This window comes from Phycodurus eques, chromosome 3, assembly GCF_024500275.1.
Source record: "Phycodurus eques isolate BA_2022a chromosome 3, UOR_Pequ_1.1, whole genome shotgun sequence".
Lineage (NCBI taxonomy): Eukaryota > Metazoa > Chordata > Actinopteri > Syngnathiformes > Syngnathidae > Phycodurus > Phycodurus eques.
The window spans coordinates 22,476,885-22,495,963 of NC_084527.1; the positions used below are offsets into that span (position 1 = coordinate 22,476,885).

At 42.3% G+C, this 19,079-nt stretch overlaps 1 protein-coding gene across 2 annotated transcripts in view; it reads left to right on the plus strand.

The window, feature by feature from the left end:
- ascc2 (activating signal cointegrator 1 complex subunit 2) overlaps positions 1–19,079 on the plus strand; it is a 35,259-nt gene that overhangs the window by 9,065 nt on the left and 7,115 nt on the right. For both annotated transcript variants that reach the window (XM_061672712.1, XM_061672713.1), the window contains exons 5-15: positions 700–829; positions 914–981; positions 1,171–1,284; positions 5,971–6,083; positions 6,186–6,260; positions 10,560–10,664; positions 10,725–10,793; positions 10,884–10,958; positions 13,016–13,241; positions 13,321–13,517; positions 16,103–16,222. In XM_061672712.1, coding sequence (XP_061528696.1) covers positions 700–829; positions 914–981; positions 1,171–1,284; positions 5,971–6,083; positions 6,186–6,260; positions 10,560–10,664; positions 10,725–10,793; positions 10,884–10,958; positions 13,016–13,241; positions 13,321–13,517; positions 16,103–16,222 — 1,292 coding nt within the window. The remainder of the gene's footprint in view (positions 1–699; positions 830–913; positions 982–1,170; positions 1,285–5,970; positions 6,084–6,185; positions 6,261–10,559; positions 10,665–10,724; positions 10,794–10,883; positions 10,959–13,015; positions 13,242–13,320; positions 13,518–16,102; positions 16,223–19,079) is intronic.

Consider the following 19,079-nt stretch of genomic DNA (forward strand, 5'->3'; position numbering starts at 1 on the left):
TTTTTGTGATTTAAAAAAAAAATATATATATATATATATATATATTTTTTTTTTTTTCCTGCTTGGCTGGAATGGATTGTCGTTTTCATTCATTTCAATAGGGAAAGTTGAGGGCTTTACCGTTTGGCACCCACATGGAATTAATTAAACTCATATCTCAATGCACCACTGTATTTCCAAAATTTCACATCTTATGTAAATTTACCAGGAACTTCCTGGAAATTTTCCACCACTTTGCAAATCTGGTTGTGAATACCCGTAGGTGGCAGTAATGCTTAACGTATGGAATTACTCAGCAGTTTATGCTGAGAATGACACCAACCATGTGTTCTTGTCTTGCATTCTTAATACAACAGCTGCCTAACTCCACCCTTCCCGAAGCATATCCAGGAATTAGGATATTTATTATTATTATTATTATTATTGACACTTGGGGGGTATCATAGGCTAAAAACCAAACTGAAAATTTTATACCCAAGAATGGGTGATCAATCAGAGCCCAAGATAGAAAAATATAGCGAGACTGCTTTAATTTTATATAAATATTGACCTTGTACTGCATTTCAATCAATATTTGTTTTCAATACAATATAGTATTTATGTAAATGTAAAAAGCTGACAAATCCCATCCACCCAAAAAATCACTGTATAGGTAGTTGCGTCCTGGAAAAACAACAACACAGTGTTGATATTCTTCAGGAGAGCTTCATTACACCTGCTGTGTTTGGGGAGGTCCTGTACGAGAACTACCTGTTTGACGTTCCCAAAATGATGGACCTGTGCATGCTATTCGGGAAGGGCAACGCTCAGCTGCTGCACAAGATGATTGGTGGGAGTCACCTCACATAGCTGAAGACGAATTTTGTACACTCTGCGGATTAATTCGTATCCTACTGAACTTGCTTATGTGCAGAGAACATCTTCACCCAGCAGCCGTCCTATTACAGAGACCTGGACGACACTGTGCCCACCATTTTGGAGGTGAGACCATACCCGGTGTTGATACACAAGTCCTTTTCACATGGAGTAATATGTTTAAAAAAAAAAAAAAAAGTAAATACTTTGTTTTTAATTTTTTCTTATTTTTAAGTATGTCGTTTTGTTAGATTTAAGTGTCGAGTGTATTTGTACAGTGATTATTGGCACATTGGTAAATGTGTCGCCCGTCAGGTGTTTGATACCATCGAGGGGAAGTGTGGCCTCCACTGCGACGCTGCTGCCGCCGCCCAGCCGATGAAGCTCAACGCCCGCAAGCAGCTCACTGCTATCAGCATGACTCAGCAGGTAAGACCACCACATAGGGTTTATAAGGGACGTCCAACCAACCTCCGCATTCGGCAAAACAGGTCGAAGCACTTCCTTCCTGGCGCAACCCGATGACTCTAGACCAGGACAAAGCACATGTAAAAAATATCAAACGTCTACAATGCAAGGCTCGAATTAAGCAGTCTCGCATTGCAGTTTGCGAGTTTGCTGATCACCTTGGCTGTTGTGGTCCAGTCTTCTGGAAGCTCCTCCTGTCCACTAAGAGCCTGTCTCATATCTTCCCGAAAAGCCGCACAACACTCTTCCTTTCTCAGCTTCCACCACATGGTTCGCTGCTCTGCTTTTGTCTTATTAATCTTCCTCCCCAGCATCAGAGTCATCTTACACACCACCACCCTATGCTATCTAGCCACACTCTCCCCTGCCTCTTCCTTCGTCAGTAACCTCCTTCAGATTACATCGTCTGCACAAAATTTAATCCACCTCTGTGCTTCCACCTCCGGTCTTGTAGGTCACCCTATGTTCCTGCCTCTTCTGGAAGAAAGTGTTCAGTACAACTATTTCCATCCTTTTTTGCAAAGTCTACCACCATCTGTCCCTCCAAGTTCCCTTCCTGGATGCCGTACTTACCCATCACTTCTTCATCACCCCTGTTTCCTTCACCAACATGTCCATTACAGTCTGCACAACCACGACTCTCTCTCTCTCTGTGTGGGATGCTCAGAACTACTTCGTCTAGCTCCTTCCAGAATTTCTCTTTCACCTCTAGGTCACATCCTGCTTGTGGGGCATAGCCGCTAACCACATTATACAGACCCTTTCCAAAAATTAGAATATCATGGAAAAGTTCATTTCCATAATTCCATTCAAAAAGTTAAACTTTAATGCATTATAGATTCAGGGCCCACAATTTCAAGTATATATTTGTTTATTTTTACATATGGGCTTCCAGCTCATAAAACTCACAAAATCAGGAATTAAAAATTTTTAATACTGTGAATAAATCAGCCCAAATTTTGCAGGCCATAAATGTTATAAATTGAGTGTCACACACTAATCATCAACTAAATTCAAAGCACCTACACAGGTTTCCCCAGGTGTTCATTAAATTGCATCAGTTTGGTTCAATTGTCTCAATATGAGGAAGACTGCAGACTTGACAACTGGCTAGAAGACCATCATTGATACCCTCCATGGGATGGGTAAGCCACAAAAGTTCATAGCTAAGGAGACTGGCTGTTCACAGAGTGCTGTGTCCAAGCATATCAATGGAAAGTCTAGTGGAAGGACAAAATGTGGCAGGAGAAGATGTACCAGCAAAAGAGATGACCGTGGACTTTAGCTTATTATCAAACAAAGAAGATTCAGGAATCTAGCAGAGATCCAGAAAGAGTGGAATAAACCAGGAGGCACAGCTTCACAAACCAACATGAGACGCATCCGGGAGATGGGCTACAACTGTCGGGTTCCTCGGGTCAAGCCGCTTCTAAGCCTGAGCCAACGTAGTAATCGTCTCAACTGGGCCAAGGAAAAGAAGGACTGGACTGTTGGCCAGTGGTCCGAGGTCCTCTTTCCCGATGAAAGTAAATTGTGCCTTTCATTCCGGAATCAAGGTCCAAGGATTTGGAGGAAGACTGGTGACGAACAGAACCCAAGCTGCTTGAGCTCCAGTGTGAAATATCCACAGTCAGTCATGATTTGGGGTGCAATGTCCAGTGCAGGTGTTGGTAAACTCTGCTTTCTTAAATCCAAGGTCAGCGCAACAGTCTACCAGAATGTTTTAGAGGACTTCATGATTCCTTCTGCTGAGGATCTGTATGGCGATGCAGATTTCATCTTCCAGCTGGACCGCCAGAAGCACCAAAACCTGGTTTGATGCCCATGCCATCACAGTGCTTGACTGGCCAGCCAACTCGTCGGATCTCCCCCGCATTGAGAGTCTATGGAGTATTATCAAGAGGAACATGACGGGCACCAAACCTAAAAACAAAGAACAATTGACAGCAAGCATCAAGGAAATCTGGGCTTCCATAACTCTCAGGCAATGCCACAGACTGATTGCCTCAATGCCACAGCGCATCTCGGCAGTGATTAAAGCAAAGGGATTCCCAAACAAGTATTGAAGATTAACATATTGTTTTGAAAGTACCATATTTTGATTGATTCAATGTGACCCTAATTTTTCTTTTTTTCCCCCTACAAAAACTGAGAAGTAAATGGTTATTTATTTCTTCACAGTATTAACGTTTTTTTGAATTCCTGATTTTGTGGGTTACATGAGCTAGAAGCCCAAATTATGTAAAAATAAACAAATAAATACTTGATTTTTTTCAATTGTGGGCATTAAATCTATAATCTATGAAAGTTTAACTTTTTGAATGGAATTATGGAAATAAATAAACTTTCCATGATATTAAAGTTTTTTGGAAAGGGTCTATACATAACACCCTCAACTGCAAGTTTCAGCCTCATCACTTGATCTGATACTCTTTTCACCTCCAAGACATTCTTAGCTAACTCTTCCCTTAAAACAACCCTTACTCCATTTCTTTTCTCACCTAAATCCATCCATTTTCTGTACCGCTTATCCCCACGGAGCCTATCCCAGCTGTCTTCGGGCGAGAGGCGGGGTACACCCTGAACTGGTCGCCAGCCAATCCCAGGGCGCACATATAAACAAACAATCATTCACACTCACATTCACACCTATGGACAATATAGAGTCTTCAATTAACCTACCACGCATGTTTTTGGGGTGTGGGAGGAAACATCCAAACTCCACACAGGCGAGGCTGGGATTTGAACCCCGGTCCTCAGAAATGTGAGGCAGATGTGCTAACCAGTCGTACACCGTGCCGCTCCCATCTGAATAATAAAAAATAATTTGAACCCTGCCCCTGAATTTCTAGCCTTACTGCCTTTCCACCTGCTCTCGCGGACACACGCTATGTCAACGTTTCTCCGAATCATCATGTCAACCAACTCCCGAGCTTTTCTTGTCATAGTCCCAAAATTCAAAGTCCCCACATTCAGTTTTAGGCTCTGTGCTTTCCTTTTCTCTTTCTGCCAAAGAACCCGCTTTTCACCTCTCCTTCGTCTTCGACCCACAGTAGCTGAATTTCCACCGGCGCCCTGTAGGTTAACGGTGCCTGGCCACGACCGATGCAGTATGGAATTCTTTAGATGAAGGCTCATATTTGTTTGGAAAAGTTTTAAGCCGGATGCCCTTCCCGACTAAACCCTTTGTATTTATTGGGGTTTAGGACTGACCTCCAGTCTGCACTGGCCTGTGCCCCCCATATGGCTGCATCTTGTGATATAAGATTAGATGAGATAAAATGTTTTGTTAATATAGTCAGCCAGAGCTGCTAGGAATGCAAAGTTGTCAATGTCCTTTGACCATTGTTCCTGTCATACTGTGTTCCGTGTTTTTGTTGCACATTAAGGTCATAAGTCCTGTTTTTGTTTTAATTCCTCATTTAAAAAAAGACTATTCAAGCAAGAAGTTTTTCCTCACATTTTTAAGATTGTTGGGTGAAAGCTGGCATTTTTGGAACGGTGAACTGAACTTTGAACTAGTTTGCGTAGAAAATGAACTAGCCCAACACCGTGTGTGGGTTTGTTTATTACGAAGGTGACGGTGTACTAGACATATATTGATTTGCTTTCCTCATCTTTATTACAGCTTATGTTGTCTTTTGTTGTCGTCTCTTCCTATATTACTTAGTGATCTTTTTACTGTCTCTCCCCTTTATTTTTTCTGTCACTCCCCTTTAAAACTTTGTTCTGTCTGACTGAAATTTTCACAAAAAATCCATCAGAATACAAAGAACCACAGTGCTCTCTTAAAAACTCCACTGTGGCAAACTAAAACTGTTCGGCATAAAAGGGATACAGGTTCTTCTTTCGGTTTGGCCGAACAGCCCAAAAAATAAATAAAAATGATGTGCGCGAGTGTAGTTATGGTTGATAAACAGTTAACTTTAGTGTGTGTGTGTTTTATGTGAGGAACAAACGCACAACTCCGAGCGCTGATGTTTTAACAGTGTCGCCGTGGTCGAGAGAGCTTTTTAGCTCCATCCCTTAGCTCGCAGGCTAGCAAATGTAATGAACAGTTAAGTTTCCCTTTGTCCCAGTTGTGTGCATCGATGGCGCAAACGTCGTTCTGCCAGCGGCTTGCTGCATTGTGAGTGGCGCGGCGGGTGTTACGACAACAATGAAAATTTATTGAGTCCAGAAAAAACTCCTGTGTTGTATTATATTGTATTTATGGAACGATAAGCCACCCTACTCTGCCTCTGATTGGCTAGGACCAAGACAGAATTTGTACTTTTAATTGACTGTGTGTGGAAGCTCTTCACTAACGCGTACATGCGTAGGGCGGCTCTTAAACCACGCATATATGGACGCAGGTTGAATATGCTTAATGCGTCCCTGCTAATTTTTGTGTGTCTCAGATGTGGGACGCACGTCAAACAAGATCCCTGTACATGTATTTAACATTTGTCCAAAAACGGCAGCGATAGAGAATAAAACATTTTATTAATTTGGCGTCAAACTATCATGTCGTCAGCCAGTAGTTGCCCAAGCACACACAGGAGGTCTCCTGATCTGTTTTCTGGGTTTGGTCACATGACGTTCCGCATATACCGGTTTAAAGGCTGCTAGACGTGACTTGTGATTTACATTTTTTTTTCTTTGTAGGACTTTGTGGACATTGTTTTGTACCTGTGTGACACCAGCAGTACCTTGCACGCCTTCCTGAATGTCTTCCCTGCCGCCTGTGCCACCTTCCACTCGCACAGCTTCCTCTGCAGGTAGACGTATGTCAGTCAAATTGTACTACAGGCCACTTTAGGCCACTAGACTCCATACGTCCATGCTAACTACATCTATTTGGCACTTTCGTCTCGCTGCAGACTGACCTCTTTTTACGAAAGCGTTGTGCCTGACCTGGAAAAGGCTTTGAAGAAGAGGAACTTTGAGGATAAGAGGTGAGTGTTTAGGATGCAGGATTGTTTGCTTCAGGGCTTTTCCATAGTCAAAAACTAGGTTAAAATTGACTCGAAGGTACCCCGAGATTTTTTGGTAAACTTGGCCCCCAGAGCCAGTTTCACTTAACATGAAATTGTAAGGCAATGTCTATCATGAGTAGACTCATAAAAAAGTCTCCAGGGGCTTATCCACCAACCAGCCCAGGAACTATGAGTTCCTGGTAGCAAAAGGTTTCCTGTGGCCCATGTGATTTATGTTTCCGTCGCACTAATTAATTCAGGGTAGCTCAAGCAAATGAGGCTGATGTTGCCCATTACTGACACCGACTGTATCTGAAAAATCCTGGTATTCCAAGCGTTCAATGTCTTATTTTATATCATAATGTAAATTTCAAATATTTTTGGTACCTTTAAAACCTAACCCTTTATCCAGGTGAGGCAATTGAAAACTGATTCACATTTGCAATGCCAACCTAGCTGCACAGTCTTTGAGGTAGGGATTTTTATTATATACAGCTACATGTCAATAAATTAGAATATATTCTATTTTATTGAGATGACATACCCAAATACATTGTGCAACAGAAACTTGCAGATGACAATAGATGGGATTTCTCAGCTGGAAAATGCAATAGCATTTAGCATAGCACTGAGCACAATAGCAATGAGCCTGAATCCTTACACACTTCCACTACAAATTTGAGAACAATAAATCACCTCAATATTCATCTGCAGGCTTCTACATTATATATATATATATATTTAAAAAAAGGGTTTTCTAATGTCTTGGCATTCATACATTTTTTCTCATGCAAGTTCTCCAGCTTTAGAGACTATCCGCTCACATGCCTTTTATGGACCTTTTATTCATCATGTCCTATGATGTAATGTAATATTTAACTTGTTACCATTAGCCTTTACACGATCAGGATTTTTGGGGCCAATCACCAACGAGTTGAAAAAAACGATCACCGATCCAATCACAAGATGGAGGAATGTGTCTATTTAAATGACCTGTTCATTTACTGTATATACTTGTGTACTTAATTGCTCCAAAAAATATATTTACAATAAATAATGTATCTTTGTTCATCTATTTATGCCAGTGAGGCATAGTGACAGACAGAACAAATTAATGGTCTTCTATTAGATGGCAGGAAGTACATACAGTAATTAATGTATCCACTTTTTGTGACATTTTTGTTTGTTGATGTTCCGTGAGATTTTTCAATTGTTAAATATGTTCCTTGGCTCCATAAAGGTTGCAAATCACTGCTCTAGTCAGATCAAACCAACATTACATGACAGAAATAATGCGCGCTAACTTACTGTAATTAAATTACTTTATTTTTATTTAAATTACTTCACCCACACCGAAACTTTAGAGCATTATTCGACTGAACTGTGGTATGTTTACGTCCAACCGTTCATGGTACCACTAGCTTGCTAGGCTACATAACGTTTTTGTTGCCTTCTTGCGAGCCGCATCGTATTCAAAGTACGGGAACATACCTCAAGCAAGCCTTAAACGAACGTCCTCTCCTGTCCTGAGCACCGGTCACCACCAACACACGTTTTTCCCCATTTTGTCCTTATAATACAATGTCGGCGCGCTCCACTCTTGTTGTCGCCACGGCAACGAGTGTATCCGGTCCCATTTGAGTTGACAAGATAAAGCCCAATGATTGTAAAAAATGGGATGCGGTGGTATCGGAATACAAGATTTTATTGCAGTCGTCTGACATAGTGCAATCGTGAAAGAGCAAATTTGTCTTGTAGCCTGTAGCATTAAGTGTTGTCTCTCTCAGACGTGTTGTCTGTTCCACACCGCCGACATGTTTTTTTTTTTTTTTTTTTTTTTTTTTTTAAATAACTTTATTGGCCGTCAGATATTTCCAATACTACGTCAAAAGATGCGTGACAAGGCTAAAAAAAAATTCGCTTTTGGATTCATATATACTGTGCACGATGGCGAGTAAATTTCTTTTGCGGAGCCGATCGATGATGTCATTGATCGGATCGGAAAATTATGACTTAGAGCCGATCAGCATAAAATGCTAACTATCGGCTGATACCGATCAGCCCGATAAAATCTAGTTACTATATCACATACTACAGTTTGTATATGTATTTGCTTCTAGTTAGCTTTGTTTTACTCTGCTGTCTGCAGCCAGGTTGGCGTTGCAAATACCTTACCTGGATAAGGTTCAACAAATAAATAAAATCCATGACTTATGGACAGCTCTTTGTCAATTTTTAAATGCAGCACTGTGAAGTATTTGGTATCTGTAGTTCTTTGCATAGAAAAAAAAAAAAAAAAAGAGACTGTACATTGTAAATATTTATTTGTGAATGGAAGGTTTTTTATTTTTTATTTTCCCCACGACTGACTGGACTAGACCATTAGAGCATCCCCACCAGCCAGCCTCACGCCGGTGTTCGTTTCTCCTCTGGCCTGGCCAGAGACTCACACGCCTGCTTGGGCTCAGACCTCTGCTCTTTAGTGGGACTGAGTCGCCCAGCAGTGGACCTTGCTGCGGATCTTGCCGCTGAGCCTGTGGCTTATGGCCATGCCAAAGTGGAGACATAAGCTTGGAAAGCACATTTTGTCCAACCTGCTCCTTATCCACGAAGAGCGACTCACCAGGAAATTGTAAAGATCGGTGTTTGGAAGCCTCACGCCCTTCAGCCTTGGCCGAGGCAAACGCGCACAGGCTCGGACCTCCGCTGCTTAGCGGAATCGAGTCTGCCAGCGGCGGACCTTGCTACTGGGACGGTGGCAGATCTTGCCGCGAGGTCCACCGAGCAAAGGTCCGCCACCGCCACGCTCGATCGCTGATTCGAAGTTTTGCTTTTCAATTAATTTTAATCCTGTTTTGAGCCTTGTGTAACACTGCATAATGGAAGCTCTCTGGATGAAAAATTAAACTCCCACAGAGGTCTGTCAACCAATGAGTGTTCGTCAGCACAGCCCGGCCCCTCAAAGAGTTCCTGGTAGCTCTAGGACGACCCTATCTGCCAAGACGAACGAAATAATCCAGGAACCTTCCGTACCCTTGTAGTTTTTTTCGGTTGGGACAGAGCGGGAAGTTCTTGCAAAGGTTCCTGAGGTGGGAAAGCCCCTAAGGACCTATACCCAAAAAGACACAAGAAGACTGTCATTTTGATTTGAAATGGTCATTTTGTTCATTTTCAGGGGTTTCTAGAATGTTTTAAAAATGCAGCCCACAAAACTAGTTTTACTATCGACATGAAATTTGGTCAGTATGTCTATCGCGAGTACGCACACAAAAAAAGTTTCAAGACGCCATGTGAGAAAAAAAAAAAACACAGAAAGCCTGCCATTTTTCTCTGAAGCAGACATTTTAGGGCCATTTTGGCCATTTTCAGTGGTCCTTTGAATGTTTGTAAATTCATTTCGCGTCAAGAAATTGGACGGGCATGTCTATAAAATAAGGCCCACCAAAATAGTCTGAAGAAGCCATGCCTGAATAGACATGGGAAGTTGGCTGTTTTGATGTCAAGTGGAGGAGTTCAAGTATCTTGGGGTCTTGTTCACAAGTGAGGGAAGAATGCAACGGGAGATAGACAGGCAGATCGGTGCAGCTCCTGCAGTGATGTGGACTTTGTATCGGTCCATTGCGGTAAAGAAGGAGCTAAGCCGAAATGCGAAGCTCTCAATTTACCGGTCGATCTATGTTGCTACCCTCACCTATGGTCACGAGCTGTGGGTCGTGATCGAAAGAACAAGATCCCGGATACAAGCGGCCGAAATGAGTTTCCTCCGCATGGTGTCCGGGCTCTCCCTTAGAGATAGAGTGAGAAGCTCGGTCATCCGGGAGGATCTCAGAGTAGAGCCGCTGCTCCTCCACATCGAGAGGAGCCAGATGAAGTGGCTGGGGCATCTGATTCGGATGGGTCCCGGACGCCTCCATGGTGATGTGTTCCGGGCACGTCGCACCGGTAGGAGACCCCGGGGACGACCCAGGACACGCTGGAGAGATTACGTATTTCGGCTGGCCTGGGAACGCCTCGGGATCCCCCCAGAAGAGTTGGATGAAGTGGCTGGGGAGAGGGAAGTCTGGGCGTCCCTGCTAAAGCTACTGCCCCACGACCCGACCTTGGATAAGCGGTAGAAAATGGATATTAAGGGGCCATTTTATGGTAAATTTGGCATTTCCCGTGGGTTCTTTAAAGGTGGACTTGTCCTAGAGATTTTATTATTGATGTTTGCAAACGTGCCATATGCAAGAATCTGTCACACACAAGCGACTTAATGTCAAAAACCTCTTTGTGCAGTCTCCGGGAGGATGCGTGGCGGAGGTTGTCCCACTCGTGTCGCAGGATGCTGGAGACGGCTCACCTGCTGCTGCACCACACCTGCCTGCAGCCCATTCTGGAGGGGTGAGGCTGCCTCGCCATAGCATACACATCCTAATACTAATAACCCATTTCCTCCTGCAGGGTAGAAAACATGCAAATATTTGCTGAAGAGCTGCTGCAACACTTCACGTCGTTTCTGTCTGAGAAAAGGTGAAAGCAAAGCACCATTAGCACTTCCTCAGTTTACGTCGCGTCTCAGGATTGCTGTATACCGTTATCACGTTTTGGTTGTCCTCATAGGTTCTTGTGCGACTACGACAAGCTGTTTCCCATCGCAGAAGACGTCAGCCTCCTCCAACAAGCACTTCCGGTCATGTGTCCTTTCATTGTCCACATTGCAAACAAAACAGTAATTTTAAAAATGACTGTTAGCTTCAATGTTAGCTTCTTATTTTAGCTTTTAATGTTATCTCTAACATAAGAACTAAAGAAAGCCGACGTTAGCTTCCAAAGTTAGCTTTGTAAAATTCTGAAGTTAGCTTCCAAATTATAGCTGATTTTAACTTCCAGTGTTCGCTTCTTGAAGTTGGCTTCCAACGTTACCTACACCGTATAACGTGATACCAATACTTGTCAGAAGTGTAGGTTTTTCGCTGCCATGGAGGCGATGATTCGTGACTTAAACTGCGTTGACACCGGACACGAAGCGAACCTTCACCTCTGTATCATAGCTCGCCAGCCGTAGCTCATAGGCCACTCGGGCAATGTGCCGTTTTAAAAATATTTTTTTAAAATATTGTATAGTGTACACAACTATGCACTGGCCATCACAAAATCCTTTTTCGACCGTGTTGTTTCAGTGACAGAACTGTTTTGGCTGAAAACAAGAAAATGCAGTTTTGGGCCATTTACGGCCAAAACCTTTCAGTGACCTTATTTTCAGGACATCCCTGCTTCCGTTAGCTCTAATGTTAGGGATTACATTGGAAGCTAAGGAAGAACATTATCTCCCAAAGTTAGCTTCAATGCTAGGTTCCAATGTGACTGCTAATGTTAACTTCCAGTTTTAGCTTTTTACAGTGCCATCAAAAACACCCCTTCACGTTTTCCACATTTTGCTGTCACAGATGTTTCTAAAGCTGATTTTAGTATAGTTTTCTTTTTAAAAAAATCTCCACAAAATATCCCATAATGACAAAGTAAAAACATATTTTCAGACATTTGTGTAAATTTATAAAATATGTAAACATTCAATCATAAAAGGTACATAAGTATTCACATCTTTTGCTACGACACGCAAACTTAAGCTCGGGTGCATCTGATTTCCAGTGATCTTCCTTGAGATGCTTCTACAACTTGAATGGAGTCCACCTGTGGTAAATTCAGTTGATTGAACATTATTTGGAATGGCGCAAACTTGTCTATATAAGGTCTCATAGTTGGCAGTGCATATCAGAGCAGAAACCAAGCAATGAAGTCTAAGGCTGTATTGTGTCATGGCACAAATCTGGGGAAGGATACAAAAGAATTTCAGCAACATTGAAGGTCCCCAAAAAGCACAGTGGTCTTGATTATTCGGAACTGGAAGAAGTTTGGAACCACTAGGACCCTTCCTCGATCTGGCCGTCCGAACAAGCTGAGTAGCTGGGGAAGAAGGGCCTTGGTCAGAGAGGTGAACAAGAATGGGAGAAAATGCCCCAAAACAGGTGTGCCAAGCTCGTAGAGACATACACAAGAAGACTTGAGACTGTGATTGCTGCCAAAGGTGCTTCAACAAAATATTAAGCCAAGGGTGTGAATACTTATGTACCTATTATGTTTAAATGTTTACATTTTCAATACATTTGCACAACTGTCTGAAAATGTTTTTACTTTGTCATTATGGGATATTTTATGTAGATTTTCTTTTAAAAACTATACTCAAATCAGCTTTAGAATACGTCTGTTACATAGCAAAATGTGTAAAAAGTGAAGGGGTGTGAATACTTTCCGGTGGCATTGTATATTAGCTTCCAATGTTACCTCTTACGTGAGAGTGAAGCATGACTGTTAGCTTCCGACATTGCTCATGTTAGCTTTAACAGAAGCTGCCGATGCTAGTTTCTGAAGTTGGCTTCAAACATTTGTGCTCAGTTATACCAAAGGAAGACCAACATTAACTTGTGACGTTAGTTTCACAATTGGCTTTGAATGTTAACTTCTTAAGTTAGCTTCCTATGCTACCGCTAAAGTTAAAGCTACAGTAAGTTAGAATATTAGCAGCTTCCAATGTTGGCGCGATTGTTGTTAATGGATAAAATATGTTTCTAGGGTCTAAAGAAGACCCTGCTAGCAGAGGGTAGTACTTTTAAGAGGTCCAGGAACTTCACAAAAGTTCCAGAAAGGGGATTCACTGTACAAATTTCGTAGAAATCTTAACTTGTGTGCCTCAGCGATGAGACCAGGACATCCTACCTCCTCCACGGCGTCCACAGTGCCTGGGACAGCATGGGCAGATGCAAACCGCAACCTACGGTGTCGTCGTCGCAATTGGCCAATCAGGAAATAATGTATGGGGCTTCAATCTCCATTGGTCAGGATGTGAGAGAAGCAGAAGGTGTCAGAGAGAGCCCCAAGGGGGCTGAGGCCATGTTGGATGCCCCCCGTAAAGGAAGCAACGTAAGTCCTTCAGAAAGCTCTATTGGTCACAAGATCACTAAGAAATCTTGATTGGCTGTTTTTTTGTTTCTCTTCCCAGGGTGCCATTTGTCCGGTGAGCGAGGCTGAGCTGGAGTCACTGCTGACGTGCATCCGGGACCTGCTGCCCGATTTGGGCGAGGGCTTCCTGATAGCGTGCCTACAGGAGTACGGCTATGACTCAGAGGTGGTCATCAACAACATCCTGGAGGGGCAACTGGCGCCCGGCCTGGACGCGTTGGACCGCGGCATGCCCAGGTGCCCAGATGCAAAAAACATTATACAATAACCAGACGATAACCTTTATATACACAGTGGCACCTCTAAAGAACAGACAAATAGGAGCGGGGTGTCGTCCAATATAGCTGATTGTTCGTTACTTTGAAGCCCCCTTTTTTATAAGGTCATATGCACCCATATGACTTTTGCAATACAAAATTATAATTTTGTGCCGCATTGTGCGTATCGCTACCTTGGTGGTTCCCTTATTCTCTACAGTGTGGTTCACCGGGATGTCGAAAGTGAGCGGCACCTCGTCCATGTTGATGTGGTTGGGCTGGATGTGTTTATCGGCAATCTTTTCACTGCAATAGGAGCGGAAAATGGCCAGCTTTTCCTTGTAATCCGCCGGAAGTAGCTGCGCCACGGTAGTCCTTGCCCGGATGGATAGATGGCGCCGTTTCATAAAACGAAAGCACCAAGACGGACCTCCTTGAAAATGTTCGATTTTAATTTCTTCTGCAAGCGTTATTGCCCTCAGTCGAATGGGGACTGTAGAGACGCTTCTCCCGGCTGTTCTTTGATCATTAATCCATTGCTTGCGTTGGTCTTCGAACTCGGACCACCTCAGCTTCGTCTTCTTGACTTGGCGAAGCTTGTTTTCCTGCTTCCTCCACTTGCAAACCATGGATTCGTTGATCTTGAATTTTCTCGCAGCTGCTCGATTCCCATGTTCCTCCGTGTAACTGACAGCTTGCAGTTTAAACTGTGCTTCGTAAGCGTGTCTCTTCGTAGGTGCCATTTTCGGGGGTCCTTAGCCAAACCGGTGTTGTTTTGCACAATGCACATACCGGCACTATATACCTACTAGGGGCGTGCCTTTAGTGGCCTCCTTCACGCTCACCCTTCCCCCTCTACGTCCGCCTTTTTTCTATATAAGCAGCGTGTCTACAGGAAATGCTCCCATTCAGTCAAGCGGACCGCTCATCACACAACAACTATAGAATTTGGAACTCGGTTCACACATAAGGCACGCTGCATTATAAGGCGCCCAGTCTATTTTGGAGAAAATTTAGGACTTTTAAGTGCGCCTTATGGTCGTGAAAATACGGTAGTTCAGATCATAGTTCATAATAAAAAATGTTTTAACTAAGTTCAGTGTTCCAAAAATGAACTACTTCATAGTTCTTTTTTTCCCCCCAATACTGTATGTTGCTGACGGGCTATTACCCTAAAAATACTGGCATTTTATTTCCCGATTGTTGCCAGTCATTCAGTCCACAATAGTAGCCAGCTGCAGATTTCACCCTGAAATCTCAAAAACATGAGGAAAAATGTGTTGCTTGAATGTTTTTTTTTTTCTGAATGAGGCATTAAAACAAGTTATCATACAAGGAGATAAGTATACAAGTACTTTGGGCTGCTCCGTGTGTTGTTTGAAGTGTTATAATTTACCATTTAAAATAAATAAATAAATAAAAATGTACCAGCATTACCAGATAACTAGCAACCCTTTATTGCTCAGTGACTGATTTCTCAATGTCTTTATCTCAAAAGTGTTCCCTGTCAATTGACTGTCTGTTGTCGTACTAGAGTGGCTCCAATTACCGGAGACAAATTCCTTGTGTGTTTTTTTGGACATACTTGGCAAATAAAGATGATTCTGATTCTGATAACATGGGTGCTAATCTTATTAGCATGTCCAAACGGGTCTCCTTGCTGGTCACTTTTAATATTTCAGTTGATTCACATCGACTATTGCGCACACCTACATCGCGATGAGATGACTATGCTCAAACAATATATCGTGCAGCCCTAATGTATGTCATCAATTTATACAAATATATCATCATGTATGTCAACACGTACGAAGCCTAAACACTTTTTATAGTCATCTTTGGTGGCTCTGTGGTGACATTTGCAGATGTTTTAAGTTCCTACAGGTACTTTGAAATGGTCCCCTTCCCCATTCACCTGAGCGAGGCGGAAGTGCTTTTACCTGATTTGGCGAATGCTAAAGTAGTTTGCGCGTACACTGGATTTGACCAGCAACATAACAGGAGGGTTTAGAAAAATGTGGGTAAAGCTCAAAATACACATTATAACCCCCCCCCCCCCGCATTAAAAAATTAAAAAAATATCTAAAGAAATTTAAAATTGAAGAATTAATAAGAAATACACTTTCTGGCAACTGCTTCACATCTGTGTTGCATGGAATCCACCAACTTCTGGCACCTTTTAACCTTTTTTTAGGCAAAACCCCGTCCCACTCACCTCCCAATATAAAGTCTTTAAAGTGTGTTTAAAGTCTTAAATTTTTTATTGTATGTGCTTTACACATTACTAATATGAATGATGTATGCCTGTAAAGTCTAAATTTGATAATGTGTGTTGAAAAGTTTTAAATTTGAATGAAGTGCTTTAAAATCTTTTAATTTGATTGACTTAAAATTCTTGAATTCGAATTAAATATCAGTATGCAAAGAAAAAAAGTCTTACATTTAAATGAAACATGCTAAAAATGTCTCAGATTTCAATAAAAGTGCTTTAAAGTATTAAATCTGGTTGGAATGTGTTTATGTGCGCATTGTTAATTTGAGTTTTTTCTGTTTGTGTGTTTTGAGGCCGGTGAAAGAAACGCTCCCTGGCGTCCTGTGCAGCAGATACAACGTCTTTGACGACGACGAGTTTGACGTCTTCCGCAGGGATCGTGTGGACATGACACGTGTTTGGAAGGGAAGGAGGTGAGAGATCACTTGATGACCTTCATCAGAGAAGAAGAGTGGTGACGCCACGATGAAAACCACAACCTTCTGGTTAAAACCCTAACTCTGACTTGAAATCCTAATTTGAAAACTTACCCTAGCTCCGGCTTTCAACTGTCATTTGAAACCCTAACTTTGACTTACAACTCTGAAACTCTAGCTCTTGTTTGAAAACCGAACCCTTCTTTAATACCCTAAACCTATCTTGGAACCCTAATTTGAAACCCTAATCTGGGTTTCAAACACTTTAAAAATAAACAAAAACAAACATATAGAATTAACCTAAGAAATGTAGGGTAAACATTTGCAACCACTTTAATTTGGTGAATTTAAATCATATGTTTTCGGTAAAGAGTACCTTATATCAGTAGCTATGAAATACCTTCATAAATTGGGTAAAGTTTACATCATGTTTCTGATTGCATTCTTCAGCCAGCGTAGCAGAGGGGGGCACGTGCCCACTGCATTTTATCTTTCCTCTTATTTTGCTCCTTCATTTATTTCAATGATCAAGTCTGATCACATTGATAACATCAAGTTACTCAAAGCAATTGTCGAATCAAATGACTTGGCAGTAAAAGCTATGCTACCAATCAGAAAGACACCCACGTGTGCACCTTCTGCACTTGAAAACCATGTTTCCTTGCAATCCAGTAAACCTGGCCGAGATGTCATTGTTTACCATACAATCCAGAGCCACGGTTTTATGAAAACATTCCATACAGTGTCCATAGCCTCCTAACCTTGCCTGACAACTCCTAATACAAGCAGAAACAAATCTAAGTAATGATCAACATTTAGCCAAGCTTGTTTCACAAGATAATGCCTTATTCTGTGCCGTTTGTTTGCGTTTGTCATGCTGATTCACTAGCTATCAGCCAATTAGAAAGTGATCAATGGTCACCGATGGGCAACGCCATTTTGCATATTGAATCTGGCGAAACTGCCGTGGACGGAATGTGGGATCCACACCTGCCTACCGTTCAACGGCTCATTCATCCATCCATCCATTTTCTGAGCCGCTTCTCCTCACTAGGGTCGCGGGCGTGCTGGAGCCTATCCCAGCTGTCATCGGGCAGGAGGCGGGGTACACCCTGAACTGGTAGCCAGCCAATCGCAGGGCACATAGAAACAAACAACCATTCGCACTCACAGTCATGCCTACGGGCAATTTAGAGTCTCCAATTAATGCATGTTTTTGGGATGTGGGAGGAAACCGGAGTGCCCGGAGAAAACCCATGCAGGCACGGGGAGAACATGCAAACTCCACACAGGCGGGGCCGGGGATTGAACCCGGGTCTTCAGAACTGTGAGGCTGACGCTCTAACCAGTCGCCCACCGTGAAAAAACAAACACGCATGCCCCCTGAGTTCTGTGCTCCCCTACTCCACAAGTTGTTCTGCCGCCTATATGTTAACAACTCATTAATCGATCCTGCAACTTTCAGGTTGGGAGTCGGCCACGCTACCATCTGAGCAACTTAATTGATGGCAGGGGCTTTTTTTTTGTCTGCACTACAAGGGGGCCCACGTGGCACTGTGATTTTCTTGGTCGACTTTTCGCTTCCCTCAGCTTTTAGCCATTGCATCATTATTCTCTCTTTCTGCTGATTTTCATCGTGGCGTCACCACTCTTCTTCTCTGATGGAGGTCTGGTGCCATAGTAAGCAATGTGTGCTATCTAGCGGTGAATCGTGTTGTTACAACTTCAAACTGCTCTGTTACGGTAGAGGAAACTTAGAATTTTTTATATTTTATCCCTCCACGTTTCCTCTACCAATTGCTTAATAAAAAAAAGAAACCCAAAAGTAATCTTGCGGGGCCGCTAGTTCCCCATCCCTGATCTGAGTCATGCCGCGCTGATGACACATCAGTCAATTAGTGCGGCGTGCACCTGTCGCACATTGGAGTGTAGACAGATGGCTTTTTGGTAGATTTTCATTTTTCTCGGTCACACATTATTGTTGTGATATAGGTAGTGTAGGTATAATCTACCCCTTATTTTACAACGGCTTTACTATCTAGATAATCGTACATTTTAGCAGTGATTCGATTTGTATCATGATTCTTGGTTGCCGATTCGATTCAAGGACGATATTGTTTTATTTAGAACAATACAATCCATCCATCCATCCATTTTCTGAACCGCTTATCCTCACTAGGGTCACGAACGTGCTGGAAGCCTATCCTAGCTATCTTCGGGCGAGAGGCAGGGTACACCCTGAAATGGTCGCCAGCCAATTGCAGCAATACAATCCGAATCGATGAAGTGGTTGGAAATTGATTCAGTAACTTTTTATCCAAAAATTCAACCAGTTTGACTGTAAAATAAAAATGCCTGCATACTGGACAGTACAGGTGAAATTTCCTATATTCCCGTTGTTTCTTGTAAGGGAATCAGATAAAATTAATTATGGTTGTTAAATATAAAGGTTTTCCTGATTAACTTGTATTGCTTTGCAATAAAATAAAGGGTAAATGGCAATTTATTATTTATATCATTTCAGGTATGATTTTACTTATTTGGTCAGTTGAATTGGTGTTACAATTATAAGGGGGTCCTTGGAAAAATTTATCCAATGTAAGGAGTCCTGGCTGGACCCAAAGTTTAAGAATCCCTGCTCTAAACAGTCAAATACTAATGGGTAGAAAAAAAAAAAGCACTAAGGTTTTCACAAGGAAAATGCGTTAGGACTTGTGTTAATAATATGTAGGAGTTAAATAAATGAACAAACCTGCTTTTTGTAGAACAATTCTGAACCTTGGAAAGAGCGCCCAGTAGTTGATGTCGCTCGTTCTTCTGTTTTGTGCCACAAAGTAGCTAAACTAAGCTAGCA